Raw genomic sequence first — 17,961 nt, 5'->3', positions numbered from 1 at the left:
GGAACTGCCATTTTAACAGCGTCAGCAGTGGAATTAAAAGACCTGCTAAAGCAAGTGCTGTTGATGCCGTTTTACCAGAGGGTCGGACTGTCACTGAAATAAAGAAGAAATGTCTCGGTATGATATATACAGCCATTACAGCTGACAGCAGGTAATAATAGATCATTGAATGAATGATGAGAGGCTTTATGTGTAAATTTACAATTATATTATAATTTAAAATGTAGTCAAACAGGATAATGTCGATATAATTATGAAGAGCAATTAATTGTTCAAACTAAAAATGTCTTCAAGCTAATGAAATATACAGTCATTAGTGAAAAACTTTGGTTTGGATAATAGCAGACTGACTGCACAGGTCTGGACCACTCGTAAATTATGAATTGGTGAATGCAACAAGTTCTCTTAAATCACTCGTACGCACTCAAGAGCAAATCTGTTTGTATGAGTGCATGTTCTTGCAAGAGACGCAATGACTGCCTTGAAGGACAGCCTGTCTGAGCACAGGATTCTCTATTTGTGCGATTGCTTGCATCAAGGCTATAAAGACGTGCCAGGAAGAGACTATAACGGGAGACTTTTTGCTGTGCCTTTGAGTGTGGCCATTTGGAAAAGGTATAAACACTTTAAGACACTTTTAAGGTGCTCGTTTCAAGCACACAGAACCCTTAAATGGTTCGTATGTACAATATATATGGCCTTGTGGCATTGCGAGCTGCGGTTGTGGCAGCTGGAGCTCACATAGCTGTTGTCAGCGATACCAACAAGAGCAGAGGAAGTGAGAGACTGAGGGGGCACAACATCCTGCGTCTAATATGACACCTATCACAACCTGGTGTATAATTTACACAGGAAGGGAAAAGCAACACCTGAGCCCTGTCTGTCAGGAGGCAGGAGACAGCTTGTAGCTTCAAGGATTTCACAGCGAAGACGCACATATGGTATGGCACAGAGAGGCTCCTCTCACAGTATGGGTGTTTCAAGTCTGGTCTTGGGCCTCGAATAAGGTCATCAGTCTGGGTTTCTGCGTTTTTTTTTTCTTATTTCTATACAGAAAATGTTGTTTACTGGCTGAAAAATGATCCAACTTTAAGAAGCTGCCAGAAGATGTCACTGTACTCGGTTACTCTGAGGTGCAGAGACAAACTGGGTGAACTGTCTGTGTTTTTTTTTTGTTTTTTTTATAAAGGTTAGTGGCTGTGGGTGCAAGAGGATCACAGGAATCTCATGCTGATCTCACTGTAAAACACCTCAGCAGCTCCATGAGGTGAGGGGGATGTGAGCAACCGGTGCCTCCTTGTGGTAAAACACACCTTGATGACACTCTCACGCTGAAGGTTTTGAGGAACATCTCACAATCAGCATGTCTTTGTGCTGCAGACCAAGCTAAATTTTGCATTTGGCAGAAATAATAAGCCATGTGGATGGTAATTTTTAGTACAGTTAGTACAGTGAGGCTGTAGGTGTGCTAACCTAACTCTAGACTCAGTCTTACAACTCTGCATGAATCCATACATATATAGTTAGCTTTCACTCGGCAGCTTTAGCAGAATAAATTACACTGTTAATATTTAAATTCTGAGGTGATAAAACAGCCGACACCCTCTTCAGGACCAAGTGTGAAAAAAGCACGATGTCCATCTTGCAAACTTGATCAGATGCCTGTTTGAGTTTTCAGTTCCAGATATTAATCTGATGATAAGGCACCAAAACCGCATGTTTCTCAGTTTCAAATAAAGTTTCCACTTTGGCTTTGAGAGTATCTTTTTTTATCAGATCATCAGTTTATTTTGGGCTTCAGCCGAGTGTTATTTTGAGCACAGTTTGTCTTTTTTGGTGCAATCCTGAGCTGACACTGAGCCACTTAATGACCTGCTGATTTTTCTGCCCCTTGACCAGCGGTGTCTTCTGACATAAAATCAAGCTTTGAGACATGGGCAGCTGTGTAAGGAGAGAGGGTAGTTAATAGCCCGCGAGGCACCGAGGTGTGAGGACACATTGATCCAGCAGAGAGCAAAAAGTCCCTGAGCAGGACTAAAGAGGCTCTGGCTTATATTTATCAAGCCTCTCTGAGCGGGACGGCCACACTCGGATCACCGGTTGGGTCACAGCACCGTTTAAACTTCAATAAAACTAGATGGGTCACAAATCACCACTGTAGTGAGACTGAAGCATAAAAATAAGATTGGTTGTAAATGAAAGGAGCTGTTTAATCAAATGGAAGGGGAGGCGTTAAATGAGTGTTTGACAATACTTTATAGATATGAATATATACTCATCAAATATGTAAAAGCCATTCAACTTAAATGGTCCCACGCTGGTTCAGCACTCCCAAACAATATAAGTACTGCCTCATGCATACTGAGGAGTCCCTTTGCCTGTAAACTCACAACTTCAGTTTTCAGATTAGAAAAGCCAATTCACTTTTAATCTCATCTTAAAAAGTAAGGATCTTCTTGGTGGGAGGGAGGCAGAGGATGACCATAAATTCTAAAAAAAAAAAAAAAAAATGACATAGGAACCCAAAGACAAACAGAAGGAAGGACATGCTTGAGTTGGCTTGAGGCTTTCTCAAGAGCTTTGACCCAAATAAGGAAAGTGTGCTGATCAAACTACTGTAGTGGAAACTAACAAACAGTATTTGGCTCCATCTAGTGGGCTTCAGTGAGCACAGCCTGCAGAGATGTGGCCACATTTGTAGTGCAATTTTCCACAGCACACTTATTTTCAAAAATGCAGTAGGGCAAGAAAGATGTCAAGAGTATAAAAGCAGATAAATCCATCTTATTGCAAGTGTAGGTTAAGAGTTAGAAAAAAAAAACATGTTTTAAGGAGCAACTTCAGACAATCAGGCCCTAAAACCATCTGGTTAGGCCTGGTTCTAGCACAGTTTGCCCCTCCCTGAGGAAACATGAAGGCTCATGAGCAAAAAAAAAGCTCCAGGGTCCAGGACCTTTTAGCAATAATGTTTCTGTAGTTCTGCAGCTCTCCACAGTTTATTGTTTCCAATACTTCAGATATGTTTTGGGGGTGTTTCTAATCCATACAGTAGTGACAAATGACACTTAGTAGACACTTACTGTCTTAATGGCACTAAAGCATTATTGCTACACTGCATTTGCAGCTTCGCCTCTCTATTTAGATTACTTTCCTTGTGGGTAAAGTTTTCTTTGCGCTTTGTGGCACAGGCCATTTGTTACTTCAAGTCACCTAAACATATTCTCAAGGCACCTTTATTGAACTGTGAAGTGAAGGTTGATGATGCAGGGGATGCTGGTTGGAGGACAGTTGTGTCATGTGGACACTAACATGTGGAGGATCCCTGTGATGAGGACAAGAGGATCCATCATGCTTTCTTTATATTAACTTATGCATCAAAGATTTGCCTTTTTTGCATCTGGGGTTTAACTATTTATGTTTAATGCAATTAATCTTATCTATAGAAGTGAAAAAAGTGGACCTTCTTTGCTATGCTGACAGTTTTCTTAAAATTGGTAAAAAAAAAAAAAAAAAAAAAAATAGCAACATATCACCTTGCTTACAGTATTATAATCTCCTAAATAATAACTCCTCCCCCAACTTAAGGCTTTAAGAGAAAAAGAAGGACAAAAACAGAATCCAGTATAAAATTTAACTGGCAGGCTTTTGAACTTTATTGGCATTTTTGCAAGACGTCATCTGTCAATTTATTTCCAGTTACGATAAATGCATAACAACTGTTTCAGAAGATGTTACAAGGATTATCTTGGACAAAAAAATAATATGGCTGCCGTTTCAATTTTTTTTCTTCATTTATTTACAAACAAAGAAATGTATTTGTACTAGATTAATTAATCCTAATGTTACCCCACTCGTTCAGGTGGATAAATCATGCAGCAGAGCTTTAATTCATTGAAAGATCTTGATATTGCTGAAAGAGGCTTTAGTGGGATATGACCCGAGTCAAAAAAAACAACAAAAAAAAAACAAACAAAAAAAAGAAAAGCAGTACAAAAAAATAAGAGTTGGGCAATACTTCAGCTGTCACAGTTTAGGCTAAAAGCGATGAAACAAGACACACAATAACAATATTATCATTTCTGAAAAATAAAAAGTGCAAAAGGCAAATTATCCATTTGGGATGATTAAGAGTTCCAGTTAAAAACTTGGATGGCTAAGATAACTTTTTTTTTTTTTTGTCCTTTTCTCTACTCACCACACCAAGTTAAGCAGATTCACAAATCATACTGTACAGAAGTTCTTCAAAGTGCAAATATTATGAATTGGCATAAGCTGGTATATACATTTCATTTTCTGGATGACAAAAATAATCAAAAAGCAGGGTTTTTTTTACTTTGTCCAGTCAGGCTCCATCATCATGGCGCACAATCTCGCAGGCTACTCATACTCCACTCACGCTGGACAGTATCCCCTGACTGCGAGAAATGACAACATCTGCTGACACTGTTCTCAGTTAGTCACTTAATAAAAGGTGTTTTCTCCACACCTTCCCGACAGGAGCTTTACGTTACATCGCCGAAAGCTTTCTCGCTCCACGAAAAAGAAAAAAGGAAGAAAAATTGGCGTCTAATCTAAATCAGAAAGTCCCAGAGAGAGATCCGTGTTGGGTTTCTCGAAATCATGCACAACATGCACAACCAGTCACATTTTAATTGGTTTTATTGCGTTGCGTTCTCCTCTGATTTACTGGTAATTAAAGTTGTTTTGTTGGCAAGTGCACACACGCTTCACGTATTCTTTTCTGTGATCCCTCTGTGCAGCCTGGACCGAACCTGATCTCAGTGTCTGATGTCTAAACTATTCAACTATTTCCTAATCACAGGACTTTACATCCACAATAGGTCATTACAAATAACTAAGTTGCATACTGGTAATCCAAAGCCCGGCGCGTGACAGTTACTGCACTGTATGTAAAATGCTAATTAGCAGCTCCACTTCCACAGCACCGAGGCAGGAGACGCGTGCGAGGCCGACCTCCCACGCTGCCTCTGCCTTTGGGGCCACGTCTCCTCCGATCGGAGTGGAGCGGCCTGTGGCCTAAAAAACACTGATTTATCCGAGGAGCCTCCACTGATTAAGTAGCTTACAGACACTGTTTTACGAGACGTGTTTGGCAATCGGTGTGGAGAAAGAAAAAAAGCAGTATGAGGAGACCTGTTGCGATAAACAGAACTCTAGAAAGGTGATAAATGTGGTTAAGAACAGGAATAACTTTTGGTTTGGTAAAGAGACATTCTTTTCATTTTTCTTTGATTCAAACTGAGAAAATGCCAACAAGTGCAGTGGTAAATGTAGCCCTCCTCCTCAAAAAATGTCACGACGGATGAACATGTTTACTGCATAGGTCAGGTCAGCTTGACAATTATGATAAAAAGGCAAAGGAAGCGGGGGGAAAGCAATTTCTGGAGATGTGTTTTGAGGCTTGGAATGTCTCTTAACTGCACCATATAACTGTTGGTCTAAGTTGCTTAATCTTAGTTAAATTTTTTGGCATCTAAAGTACAACAATCATTACAATGTCAAGGATAAAATGAGAAACTTATGGACTTAGTTCCATCCTTGCTGTTTCTGTTTTTCTCATGTTAGATTGTTATGGCCATTATTGCATATAAACAGTGAAAAAATGTTCTAAAATAAAAGTAAAGTTTATCGTGTCTGTTGATTCTCTCATCCATTTGAATTGAAATACGAAAGAGCTTCTTTTGGCAAACATGCGATTAATTTAGATTAATCAAAAAGCATGTAATTAATACAATTCACGTTACATTTACCACATTTTAATAGTATCATTGAGCTCAGTTCAATTGTAATCGCTTAATTTAACTGATTGTTTGTCTTAAAAAATGAGACATTCATTCCAAGCTTCTCTGCCTTATATCATATTTTGAGTCACGTCTGGTCACAGTAAAGCAAAAGATCAACAGGAGTCTGATGTTGTGTCTGGTGTAAAAACACTAAAAGCATCAGGGTCTGTGATATGTAAACTGAACAATGCATATTTATGCACTTCTGAGTGCCCTTAAGACGACAATCTTCCCTCTTGCCTCTTGGCCCTTATATTTTAAGCTTTTTTAGGGGTGGAGAGGTTGAGATGTTTGTAGCAGTTTGCAGAGATGTTCACGCATTAATGAGGGCGCAAAAATGCTACATCACGGATAGAGTAAGACTTGTTCAAAACAACCCTGAACTTAAAAAAAACAGTGGAATGGCTAGACTAGTTGTGAAACCTTTCAAAAGACACTGATGTGCAAAAGGTCAGAGTGAAATACACAAACAGGCTGCACTCAGCTTGAAATCCTTACCTGATTTTTGTCACTAAAGTTGGAGACAAACAAGGCAAAGTTGGAGAAGAAATCTAAATATCAAAGGCTTCCTACACATTTTCTATTTTAAAATTCGAAGAGGCTTTCTCACTCAATCTGAAGCTGATAACACTGCTGTCCCTGTTTGTTTACACAGGGAAAGCAATGTCACAGCGAATGAGATAGTTTTCATTATATTTGTATGCGGTTCCTGCATTTAAGACATTGTGCTTTCATTTCTGTGACTATTAAAATATTGGATATCTCATTTTGTTGCTGAATTTGCCTCAGGTAACGAAGGTTGTGTGTCTTAAAAGCACTCCTACTCTTAAGAGACATGACACATAACACGGGACCGGTTTTTCTCACGACCCTAGAGCGGTAAAAGAGCTTTGAATCAAAGGAAAATGAAAAACAAAAACAAAAGACGGGGAAGAGATCTGATCATCAAAGACTTGTTTTTTTGGCTCGGTTCAGAAGTACGGGGCTTCCGAGTGAGTCGTGTTATGCTTTTAATGAGACCGGTAACACTTCCTCCCTACTTCTTTTCCTTCATTCCTTCCCCGTCTCCTCTCTTCACTGCAAGGCTCCTCGGTCAGGTCATTCGAGGGGGGAAGGGAAGGAACTTCACATTGGAAAGGAATGGTGATGGTGTGGAAACCTGTGGGAAATCAGGTAAAATCATCAGGTCAAGTCGCTATATATTGCTTTCTTTTCTTTTTTTAGATTATAAAAAAAAGACTTTACCTTTTAGTAGAGGAAGAAGAGGCGTGTTCTATGAGAGGTGGCCATATTCTCTGACATGTTGCGGACTTTAAGGTAGTTAACGAAACCCCTGAAGAACAGCAGGAGACCTGTGGAGGGAAAAGACGGGTCATTTCACAGCAGAACTCCACTTCAGACTCTGCAAAATAATGGAGGAATGTAGCAACATACTCACCGAGCAACAGAAAGATCCACCAGAGCCAGTATTGACCATTAAAGTAGCCAGTGAAGTAGTCAGAGAACTGCACACAGAGAAAAAGATCACTGTTAATATTACAAACACAAAGATGCGGTGTTAATAAAAGTTTCGCACGGATATTAAAAGAAAAAAAAAATGTGTACATACCCTGACAATAAGAATCCACTTGATGAGAGAAAGGCCGAAGCCGCAGATGGCTCCGTAGCGTCCGGCGATGGTGTTGGTCAGACAGAAGGACAGGCAGAACCCGATCCAGTTGAACAGGAAGGCCACTACAGGGACAAACATTTGACAGACATTAGGGTGGTGTTTGGAATCACACGCTAACATACTGCCTACTACACATTCAATCAGTATGTACTGCGCTGAATACTCAAGCAATACATCTTCTCTGCATCACATGACTATCGTAACATTACAGGTCTTAGCTACAGTTGGTGAAAATGCATATCCACATTACCTCTTCCACTCACTGTCATATTTTCCAGAAGTATTTTAAGGCAGATTAAATAAAAAGTGGTGGGTTGTGTTTGATTTGAAGAGGAATAAAGAATACTTTACTGAGAAGCAGAAGAGGAGGCCGTTGAAGTGACCCTCTGCTTTAAAGATATTCAAACTGGTAAAAAAGGACAGGATTGGTAATCCATGGCACAGACCGGGTAAAATAATCCAGAGTCATCTTTATTTTATAGCCTACAAGTCATCCAATCATGTTAATTACAGTCGCGTTTCCAAATGTTGTCCTAAACAAAGATATTAGACATACCAAACACATAACATCAGAAACAGCATAATAATATTACCTACAATTCTATAAATGTCATGCCTGATTTACATTATGTTATGAACTGCAAACAATTATTTAGCCAATAAAAACAGTTTTTGGCACATGGACGCTTTATGGCACATTATCTTATAAAGTTTACCTGACGTAGCCCGTAAATAAACAAAATAAATACAACAATGCAGATAAAAATGTTGCTGAAGTGGTCTGCTGTGCTGGCCATAGTGCTGTGTGTTGAGTATTTGCAGTAAGCTCACACCACAGTCCAACAAATTCTGCCTGTCGCGTACACAAAATACACATACTATGCATCTGAAACACACTACAGACTCAATTTGACATCATACATAGTATTAATAGTATGTTAGTATATAAGCCTGAACACAGCCGAGGTCATTTCACTTTACAACAATAAAAAACTGCTAATTTTTTTAGTCCGATTTGTACAACAGCTCATTTTATTTTATTTTGAAAACTGTCAAAATTAAAGCACTGGGAAATTTTAATTGGATGAAAAATTCACATATGATCCATCACTTGAGGCTCACGGTCAACTCAGAGTGTGAGTGTGTCACAATCTAAGTTAAACAAATAAACCTGACTCAAGCCCTCTCATGTTCATGTGACAGACTTACTGAAAAAGGCCAACATGAAGATTCCATCGTTCCCCACTCGAAGCTGATCAGCGTCACTGAAATCATCCCTGGGAGGGAATTCATCATCCTAACATGGACACACACACAAACAACGTAGAGATAAGATACAAGTTTGGCTATAAAAGGATGTGACAGACACACCTAATACACAGTGAATTTCTCCAGTGTGGGATCGGTAAAGTTTATCTTATCTTTGAGTCAACATACAAAACTGTTAAACAAGCTTGACATCCCTCACTCTGGGAACTGTTTGACTCATGGGTGTTGCTTCTTGATAAATGCTCAGTCAAATCTAAAAATTATGAGACACTGACTCATTGTGAGACTGAAATACAGCCTCTATGTGTGACAAAGCCCTTCTTAAACTTCTGTGACTAATTACTATCATCTGTTTTGTTCTTACGTGTCGAGGGTTGTGTAGTTGAGACGTAGCACACTTTGAGGTAAACCCCATGCATTGGACATGTAAATAAAGGGACACAGACCACAAGAATAGCCTGCAAATGTTATTATGTAAGTCAGGAGGAGCATGTATGTGAGCGTTTGTACTCACCCGTGGCATCACCTCCACAGTGGAGGCAGCCATGGCGGCTGCTTTGGCCTTCTCTGCTTCATCGTATGTGGGCAGCGAGGTGGCAACGCTGTAGGGCGGAGGCACTGGGAAGTCGCCTCGGAAACTAGTCTCTGCGGGAAAAGGAAAAGAAGAAGATTCAGTTGCAAAGGAAAGAAAGCAGACCGCACGCAGTATCTAGCTAGGAATCTACCAGTAATGTGGTAATGCTGTCATGGAAATCTGCACTGACTCAGGAGAAAAGACACTCCAGAAAACTGCCACAAAAACGCCACAAAACTGCAGCTGTTGCTATTTTAGGAGGCATGCAACCACACTTTGGAAAAATAAACCTGCTGTTAAGAAAAAAGGAACTATTAGACGTGGACAAAATGGAAAATAATCCCATGGATCATCAAATGAGATGCCTTTAACTCATACCGGGTGCTGCAGCAGTTGCCCCCAAGTCAATGGAGGCGTAAGGAGGTGGAGGTGCCTCCGCCTCCCCATGAATCCTTGATCCTGATGCCTCCCCTACTGCTGCTGCTGCTGCTGCTGCTGCTGCAGGCGCTGAGCTGGCCTGAGCCTGACTCTGGTCCTGGCTGGACGTGCCGGCCTGGGCTGTGGCAGAAGTGCACGGCTGCTGCTCGCTGGTTGAGGCCTCTGAAGAGTCATCTTCATTGTGCAACTGGAGGAGCGGATGAGACACAAGCAGATCAGCTGATCAGTCACCCAAAAAGTGTGGCTGCTCGAGGGGACGCTCATGCTGCTCCAAATGTCTAAAACTGGCATCAATCTTTTAGTTTCTGCTCGGCAGAACAGACGGCTCTCTAAAGCTGAGGAAAGTTCAGCCTTCTTCCAGTGAAGGAGGCCATAAAATATGACATAAGCTCTGTTTCCTGATAGCAGCACCAACATCAGGTAGTTATTATGCAACAAATGAGTTTGCACAATCTGTTTTTGTTTGCTGGCACAGAATGTGGTTGAGGCAGAACTGTTTTTATTTATTCAACTTTATTTTTTATTGATATTTTCAAGCTGAATGAGTGGGCTGACGTGGGCAACACAACATTTGTACTGCAGCAACTTTAAATAACAGACAGTATGTAATGGGTTACATCTTAAAGGCACACAGATCCACTGTTGCAGTATTTTACATATTATTCATTATTACTATCTTAAGATGAAGGTCAGTTTCCTCAGACAGTTTATGTCCTTGCACTGTTGCAGTCAAGTCGTCCTTTGCTGAGGAGTTTACCTGCAGCCATTTCTGGTTTTCTTGCCAGCAACCAATGGTATTTAAAGAGACATTCATCTCATGTCTTAGGTTTATCTGGTGTCTAACTCGGGTATTATGAAACAAAAGAACAAGCAAGTTATACTTCAAATATTTTCATTATATCATTATCTTTAGAAAAAAAATTAAATGGCAAGCCCAGAAAATATGTTTACCTCCCTGCCTTCAGCATTTGTTTAGTCTATTTCAAATTTGCAAAACAAAACAGTCTGACGTGCAGTTGAATAGCTTTTGGAGTTTTGTATTTTGTTGTATTAACAGGAAATGGGCTTTGTGATTCATCATATAAGTAACAATTACAAGCTATCGTCATTGAAGAATCAAAATACCACTAACAGGGGTCTATTCCTGCTTAATTAGTCTTAATATGCAAAGTTACAAGTATTTCTATTCAGTAATTAGCCTTGCTGTCTATAAAGTAGTTAATGGTTCCACCATTTCCTCACTGGCTACCTAAGCACAAGGGATGAAAACCAGCTTAATTTTTTTCTCACTGAAAACAGCCTCACAGTTTTCTGCTCACTCCTAGAGCTGTATTAATTCACTGCTAATGCTAACAGTACACTTCCTGTTGCCACACGGGGTGGCTTTTATTGTGAAGGCGCCAGCACAGGCCTATAACTTTAATATTTGGAGGAATACAATGACTGGTAGTGAACGTATGTCTGGTGGGCAGGGTGAGAGCTACACCGTTTGCCCTCAGCAGAATGTTTGACACTGTAGGCACAGCGATGGCGGGGCTACATCAGTATGTCAACACAGGAAGGTCTCTGGAAAAGTGATACACATGTAATCAGTCGCGCATCCACTCCCCGCTACAGCCGACTTAAGTACATTAACTTTCGTCAGACCAAGGAGCCAAACACCTTCTGAAATTACAGAGGGGAGATGGGAACATGATGGTTACAGAGTGGCTGACTGGGAATCTGGGTGGGCAAAGCGAGGTTGTGATTTCCACTCACCCTATCTGTGACTTCCATTAAGGTGCCCTTGAGAAAGTTAAGTTAGACCCAGACAGACCTCAACAACAATTCGCTGTGTAATCTTGTGCTCTGTGATGTAAATAAAGCTGATATTGACCTTTACAGACCTTCAGTGTTTTTTAATCCTATAATAATCCAGTATACTCATAAGGTTGTAGTTTCATAGTTTATTTACTGGCATCTCACCTTAAGGATAATGAATGCTTCATTACAGGGGATCAAAGACAAGAAACACAAACTAATCACATGTTAAACTGCTTACAAAAGCTATGTTCTCAATGTGACTGAACAGGTTCCACTTGTTCATGAATGTAAAACAAATTTCTGACAAGGATCAGTCACGTCTGTTTGAGCACATTTCACACAATGTTCAGGTCTGGAAGAAACAGTTAACTATTTTTTTTTGCTGCTGACACACCAAACACCATAATCCTTCTGTTTCTAACCTTTTAGCAAAATACCTTCATCGAGTTTAGAGCTTAAACAATTAATTGATTTGTTGCTGACAATTAAATGAATTGCCAACTATTCTGATAATCAACTGATCAATTAGTTCTCTGATTTCAACTTTGTAAATGCAAATATTTTCTGGTTTGATTACTCTTCTATTTCAGTAAATTGAGTATCTTCGGGTTGTGGACAAAAAAAAGACATTGAGCACATGATCTTAGGCTTTGAGAAACAATCATCAACATTTTGTATCATTTTCTCGCATACAGCCAAAACAACTACTCGATTATTCGAGAAAATAATCAACACATTATCTGACAGTGAACATAGTCATTAGTTGCAGCCCTAACCAAGTCGGCAGGTTGCAAGAAAAGAACAGAATGTGAAAAGTTTGATGCAGTGGCAGCTTCAGTGCTGTAGGCAAAGTTAGTTTCTGTTTTAAACATGCTTCAGATTTGACTACATGCAGATTGAAAACTTATTATTTCCATGATATAATGAATTCTAATTATGAGTTTTATAAAACTTGTTATCGTTTTGACTGCGAGAAGGTTGAAACCTTTTTACTTCTGTGATATAATGAATTCTAATTGTCTGCGTAAAGAGAGACATTTAGAAAATTACTTACTTATTTTCTATGACGTAATGGCAATATTCTTGTTGAGGGAAACACCCTTTGTAAAAACAACTGACAACAGACTGATGGTATCTAGAAATCCTCATATGACTAATAACAGGAGAGCTTTTCAGCACTGCGTTGGCAACGTAAACGTCTGTTTAAGTCCCTTTTTCAATTTGAATTACATACTGACCAATTTTAACAGGAAATACAGTCATAACTTAAGGGAAATCTGTTCGTCACCATGCAAATTAACTTCTCAAATAATCCTGGAGTTCAAAACACCTTGTAAACCACCACCAGCGCAGGGTCGATGTACAAGTCAGCGAGTGAATGACTGGCCGACGACTGGCTCAGAATCAAGGACAAAGCATAACGCACCCCCGCGCACGGGTGATTACATAAGATCTTAACAACATAGCCACAAGCCTCCTCGTGTGTCCAAATATACCCAAAACTCATGCAGGCCTGCTCAGAGCAGCAGTGCCCCACACTCGCAGAAAGATGAGTATTATTTAGAGAAGAAAGAAATGAAGATGGACCTATCTAAAGACCACATCATCAGAATAACCTTTACAGTAACTGTACAGTATCCAAGTATCGTTGAGAATCCACTGTCCAGAAGTTGTGTTGTATTTATTGTACAAAACCTGGATTATTGCTGAAATCTGCACTTTGGTCAGGGTTGAAAAAAGTTGGAGCACAACCCTGATTTGCTCTGGCTCATACTGGATCCTGTGGGATTATCATTCACATACCCAGAGCCGCAGGAATCAGAGCACAAAGCGGACTGTATCTCAAATTGGCCATAACAGTTTCCAAAAAATTCTCAGCCACTATTGTTACTTTACATGCCCAGTAAACACTTTTACAGCAGCAATAACCTCGTGTTAACCCAAATATTCGCTGTATTATGAGGTTTCCGTTTCCTTTGACTTAACAACCACATTGTTTCTGAGTGGGGAAACTAAATTTAACTGCCATGACTAAGTGTGAATTTCTTAATAAGGAGGAGATATGATAAGTCAGACTTGTAAAAGTGACTTAAGTTATTAGTAACTTTGTTATTAGTGGACTAATAAACCTTTTTTCACAGGAGCCATTCTGATATGAAATAGTAGTGTAAACACATGTGTTACTAATGATCCATTCAGGTCAAACAGAGCAGGGTTGCCAGGTCAGTGGTTTTCCCCTAGAACTGGGCAACTTTTGAAGTGTTGCTGCAGGTTGATTTTTTTCATCCGCTGTTAGGTTGACCTATTTTCTAAGCAAATAACAGAAATGTTATCTATTGAGGTAAAAAGGTTAGTTTGTGCGACCTATATGTTCACATACTGTATCTAAAAACTCAGGGCCATTTCAGTACCTGAGTTGAAAAACTGGTCAAGGTAAACTGCTTTTAATGTGGGCACACAAAATATTTGTGGTGTTAAGTTGTAGATATTACAATACATTGGCACTGTGAGCAAGTCTGTTGGACTTTAAAAGCACCACATATGGTTTGGTAGGAGCATATTTTGAGTTCTGGACTGGTTTGGGGCCTGTTTTACTGGCCGTTGGTCTGGTTTTGACCTGCCGTTTGGCAGCCATTCTTAACACCTGTGTTTTATTTCCTGTTGCATATCAATATGGCTGCTGTGAAAATGGTCTATATTTGGCCAAATTACTATAAAAAAGGCCCTTTAAGCCACATTAAACATTAGCCACTGACTAAATTCCCCTGCTAACATCAACTTACAGCTAAGCTTGTCAACAGTCGAGTAACTTAACTTAAGTTTAATAGACCTTTATCAAGGCAGCCATGTTAATACAAAATAGTGAGGTGAACACAGGTGTTGCCAATGATACTAATTGAGGTCTGGTTCCATTTAGTGTAACAGAGCCTTTCCAGTGAGCCAACATACACAGCAGCACCTTGGCTGTTTGATGTAAATGGAACAAACATTAATTAGTAACACTGTTACTACCTGTGTTTATTTCATGTTTAAATGGCTGGTGTGAAAAAAGTCTACTGAGTTACCTACAGTGAGGTGTGTTAGGTGTGTAATAACTGTTAATTAGTATGTTACTTACATAGATCCCTTCAAATGACTCTTATAACCCTTTGGATTTAAATATTGTTTAAATGTTATAATGCCATCTGGCTTAAAAAGACCCTTTAAACCACATTAAATATCAGCCACCTAATAAACTCCCCTGCTCACACTAACTCACAGCTAACTAAGCCTGTCAGCACTTGTGTTAGCTTGTCAGCAGACGTGTAGTCAGCAAGTAAATATACCTCAGGTAGGTGTATCAAATGTGTAATAACACAGTTTAGTGGGACGTTAACTTTCACGGCCTTTAAAATGAATCGTATGCGGTTAGCTATCGTTAGCATAGCTGATGCGGAAGTGCTTGATGAGAGGCTAACGTCAGCTTAGTTGCCAAAACAAAACCATTCGAAGACATTAATAACACCGAAATACAACATAAATAACCACCCGGAAGCCAATTAATATGTTTTCTTTTCGTGTCTACGTGTAACTACTCCTTGTAATTAAGCAGTAATGTCTTAGTAGTAGCAGGGCCTTGTTTCCTGTCAGAGGCAGGCCGAGCTAAATAACTAGCAGACGGTGTTTTCATCTCATCTGTCCGCACTCACCACTTGGTATCGGCTCGCTGGGTCCATTCCGACGGGATTCAGCTGGCGGGCAAGCCAGCCGAGAAAATAAGAAAAAAAAAATCTAACTTGACTCTCCTCCTGCGCGTGTGTTACGGTCAGGAGTTACTTCTCTCAAACTGGGTCCAATAACTGGAGAGCGATGAGAGAAATGGCTGCAATCTACAAAGCACTCGCTTAGAAAAACACCGTTGTTGGTAAAAACGTTGAGCAACAGAGTCAGGCTACCACTACGATCTGAGACTTCCGGCGTAGAATTTAAAAATAAAATACAACAACTATGTATTTGTTTTGCGTCACTGAAATAACACTGTAATAAGTAATTCATTAGTAAGATTTTTTTAACTACAGAAGTTATGCCTTTAAAATCTTATTCTCAATCTTGTTCTATGTTCATGATATCTTTAGATATTTCTTTATATTACATTTTAGCTGATTATTTGACCCAATAAGCAGCATTTATGTTTGTCGTTGGTCAATTTTTGGCCAATTTCATCTAATTTATAAATTCTTGGTAAGTTTAATTCATAACATTGCATCATTTTATGAACTAATCAAATGTTTGTATGTAAAATCTTTATTTGCAAAATTACTAGTTATTACAATTGCCATTATAGTGGTATTGTATAACATATTATGCAAAGCTTTGCCATGCATACTATGCAGTATTTCACAGTAAAATGTAGCAATGCATAAAGTGGCCTAAAATAGAAATACTTGAGCATGAGTACCTCATAAGTGTATTGTTACTTTCAAATGAATTATGTGGTACGTACCTTTATTAGATGTTCCTGTGAATATGACGTGTTATTTTCTGTTTAATCAATTTTATTTATAAAGCAAAAACAAACAAACAAACAAAGTTGACCAAAGTACTGTAAAACAAAATAAAATGAAATGAAATAAAAATAACATAATGTGGTAAGAGCAAAAGAGTGGTAGGGATAACATTAAAAAAAATACTATCCCTATTATCTCATACACAAATAAATAAGTAAAGTGACAGATGAAAAATATAAAACAGAAAAATTAAAAATGAAACAAAACCTAAAGGAAACTCAGAAGTCTTATGAAACGTGAAATTGAGGTTTAGATGATAAGCTGTACTTAATTTTTTTTTTTTTTGAAGTAGCAAGAAACATTTTCTGACTATTTTAGTTGTTTTAGTTTGAAGGCTGAATCCCCTCATTTCCGATTTCACTCTGACTTCTGCTAACTTGATAGCGGGGGTTGATCGCTGATTTCCACGGATTGAGGAAGCGTGACGACACATGTATGACGCAAATGCATCCGAAACTGGTGAATTAATCATCCACTAGGTGGAGCCAAAGCCCACTTTTACCACTGAACCACCACCACTTGCTTTCCATCATGATGTAAATCATGAACATGTTTTTACATGACTTAGTTTTTGAAAAAACAGGATTGTGTGTCATAAAAATATATAATTCCTTAATTGCGTCAAGTGAGTTACATTTAAAAGCACTGTGCAGTTCCTCTTTTTCTTTAAATGTTAATTATTAAAGGTAGCGGCAGATATAGGCCAAGGAGGAAAGTTTGGCTGGAGGCCTGTGAGCTCGAGCAGGAATCACAGCCATAACTCATGTTGCTGCACAGCGAGAATCTGGCCTTGAATGAATGAAAGACTGATGCTCACTGGACACGTCTCTGCACTCAGTGCACCCTTTCAAATTCTCTAATAATGTTGCTTAGTTCAGTACGAGTGGTTTATGATGGTTAACAGTAGCAAAGTTACAGTAAATTTTCCTCTCCAACTTTATGACCATTTCCCTTTTTCCCCACAATTCTCACTTATGGCTACAATGGCAGCTATCAGACAAAAGATATATAGTCTCACTTTATTTCACGAATACCATTTCAATTGACGCTGTGACTGTATTTATGCAAATAGAGACTGTGTAATCTGAAAGTTAAACAAACAATGATACTACTTATTTCTCAGTCATTCCCTGTCTCTGTCATTAAAGGTGTAATACAAATAACATTCAGCCTCACTAGATGTGAGCAAACAGCTTCTTTGTTTATCCAGGCTCTGTCCTCGCTTGTGTTTTCAGTATGGCGGCCTTGTGAGTGAGTTTCTAGCATTACAACTAAAATGTTTATTAATACATTTTAAGCAAGACAGAGGCACTGTAGTAACATAATCTTGATCTTTGATCTGGTCTGATTGTTCAGATGCTGCTTTCTTTTTTTTCTCCCTAACTTTATTAAGTAAATGAAGTGTGCATTTGTTTTGTTCTGAGATGCCGGTGGTCGACTGCAGCCATTCTCAACCGCTGGTTTTATAACTAGCCAAACACGCTCAATAATTCATGTACATTTAACAAAAATGCATGTTTGAATATCACCAGGCCAATCATGACTCATCATCAGGAAGAGACAACTGATGGCTACCAAACTTTCCCTCAGATGCAGTGACTCAAAATGGATTGTTTTTTGAAACTAAAAAGTGACGTGGGAGACGACCCTGTGCCGGCGAAAGTGAGAAGTGAGAAAATATGACCCTGAACACGTTCGATTTAGATTCATAATGGCAGTAACACTGAGCTGAAAGCACAGTGTGTTGAACCTGGTGAAATCCTGTCTCTGTACAGTTTATTTTCTCTCATTTTTGGTGGTCCTTGGAATTTCTTTTACCAATCAGACGTGGACGTTAAGTTACAAATGGCTGAG

At 39.2% G+C, this 17,961-nt stretch overlaps 1 protein-coding gene across 1 annotated transcript; it reads right to left on the bottom strand.

Moving 5' to 3' along the window:
- Positions 1-6,366: 6,366 nt before the first annotated feature.
- Positions 6,367-15,489, bottom strand: ndfip2 (Nedd4 family interacting protein 2). Its single transcript, XM_084713501.1, has 8 exons — positions 15,250-15,489; positions 9,698-9,944; positions 9,260-9,390; positions 8,686-8,773; positions 7,414-7,538; positions 7,243-7,309; positions 7,050-7,156; positions 6,367-6,963 (listed from the first exon to the last, which is right to left on the bottom strand). The coding sequence occupies exons 1-7, from the start codon at positions 15,274-15,276 to the stop codon at positions 7,053-7,055; spliced, it is 789 nt and encodes a 262-aa protein (XP_084569627.1). The 5' UTR covers positions 15,277-15,489; the 3' UTR covers positions 6,367-6,963; positions 7,050-7,052.
- Between the last annotated feature and the right edge of the window lie 2,472 nt (positions 15,490-17,961).

Source organism: Lutjanus erythropterus, chromosome 24 (assembly GCF_056507025.1).
Source record: "Lutjanus erythropterus isolate fLutEry1 chromosome 24, fLutEry1.hap2, whole genome shotgun sequence".
Classification (NCBI taxonomy): domain Eukaryota; kingdom Metazoa; phylum Chordata; class Actinopteri; order Lutjaniformes; family Lutjanidae; genus Lutjanus; species Lutjanus erythropterus.
This window is presented reverse-complemented; position numbering and strand designations above follow the sequence as displayed.

What these genes read in the sequence shown, in the direction of transcription:
- ndfip2 (XM_084713501.1), bottom strand. Translation starts at nt 15,276, where the DNA reads ATGGACCCAGCGAGCCGATACCAAGTG. An exon ending in GGCAACTGCTGCAGCACCCG is followed by an intron (nt 9,391 to 9,697) that starts GTATGAGTTAAA and finishes CTTTTCCCGCAG; the next exon opens with AGACTAGTTTCCGAGGCGAC. An exon ending in AGTGGATTCTTATTGTCAGG is followed by an intron (nt 7,310 to 7,413) that starts GTATGTACACAT and finishes CTCTGTGTGCAG; the next exon opens with TTCTCTGACTACTTCACTGG.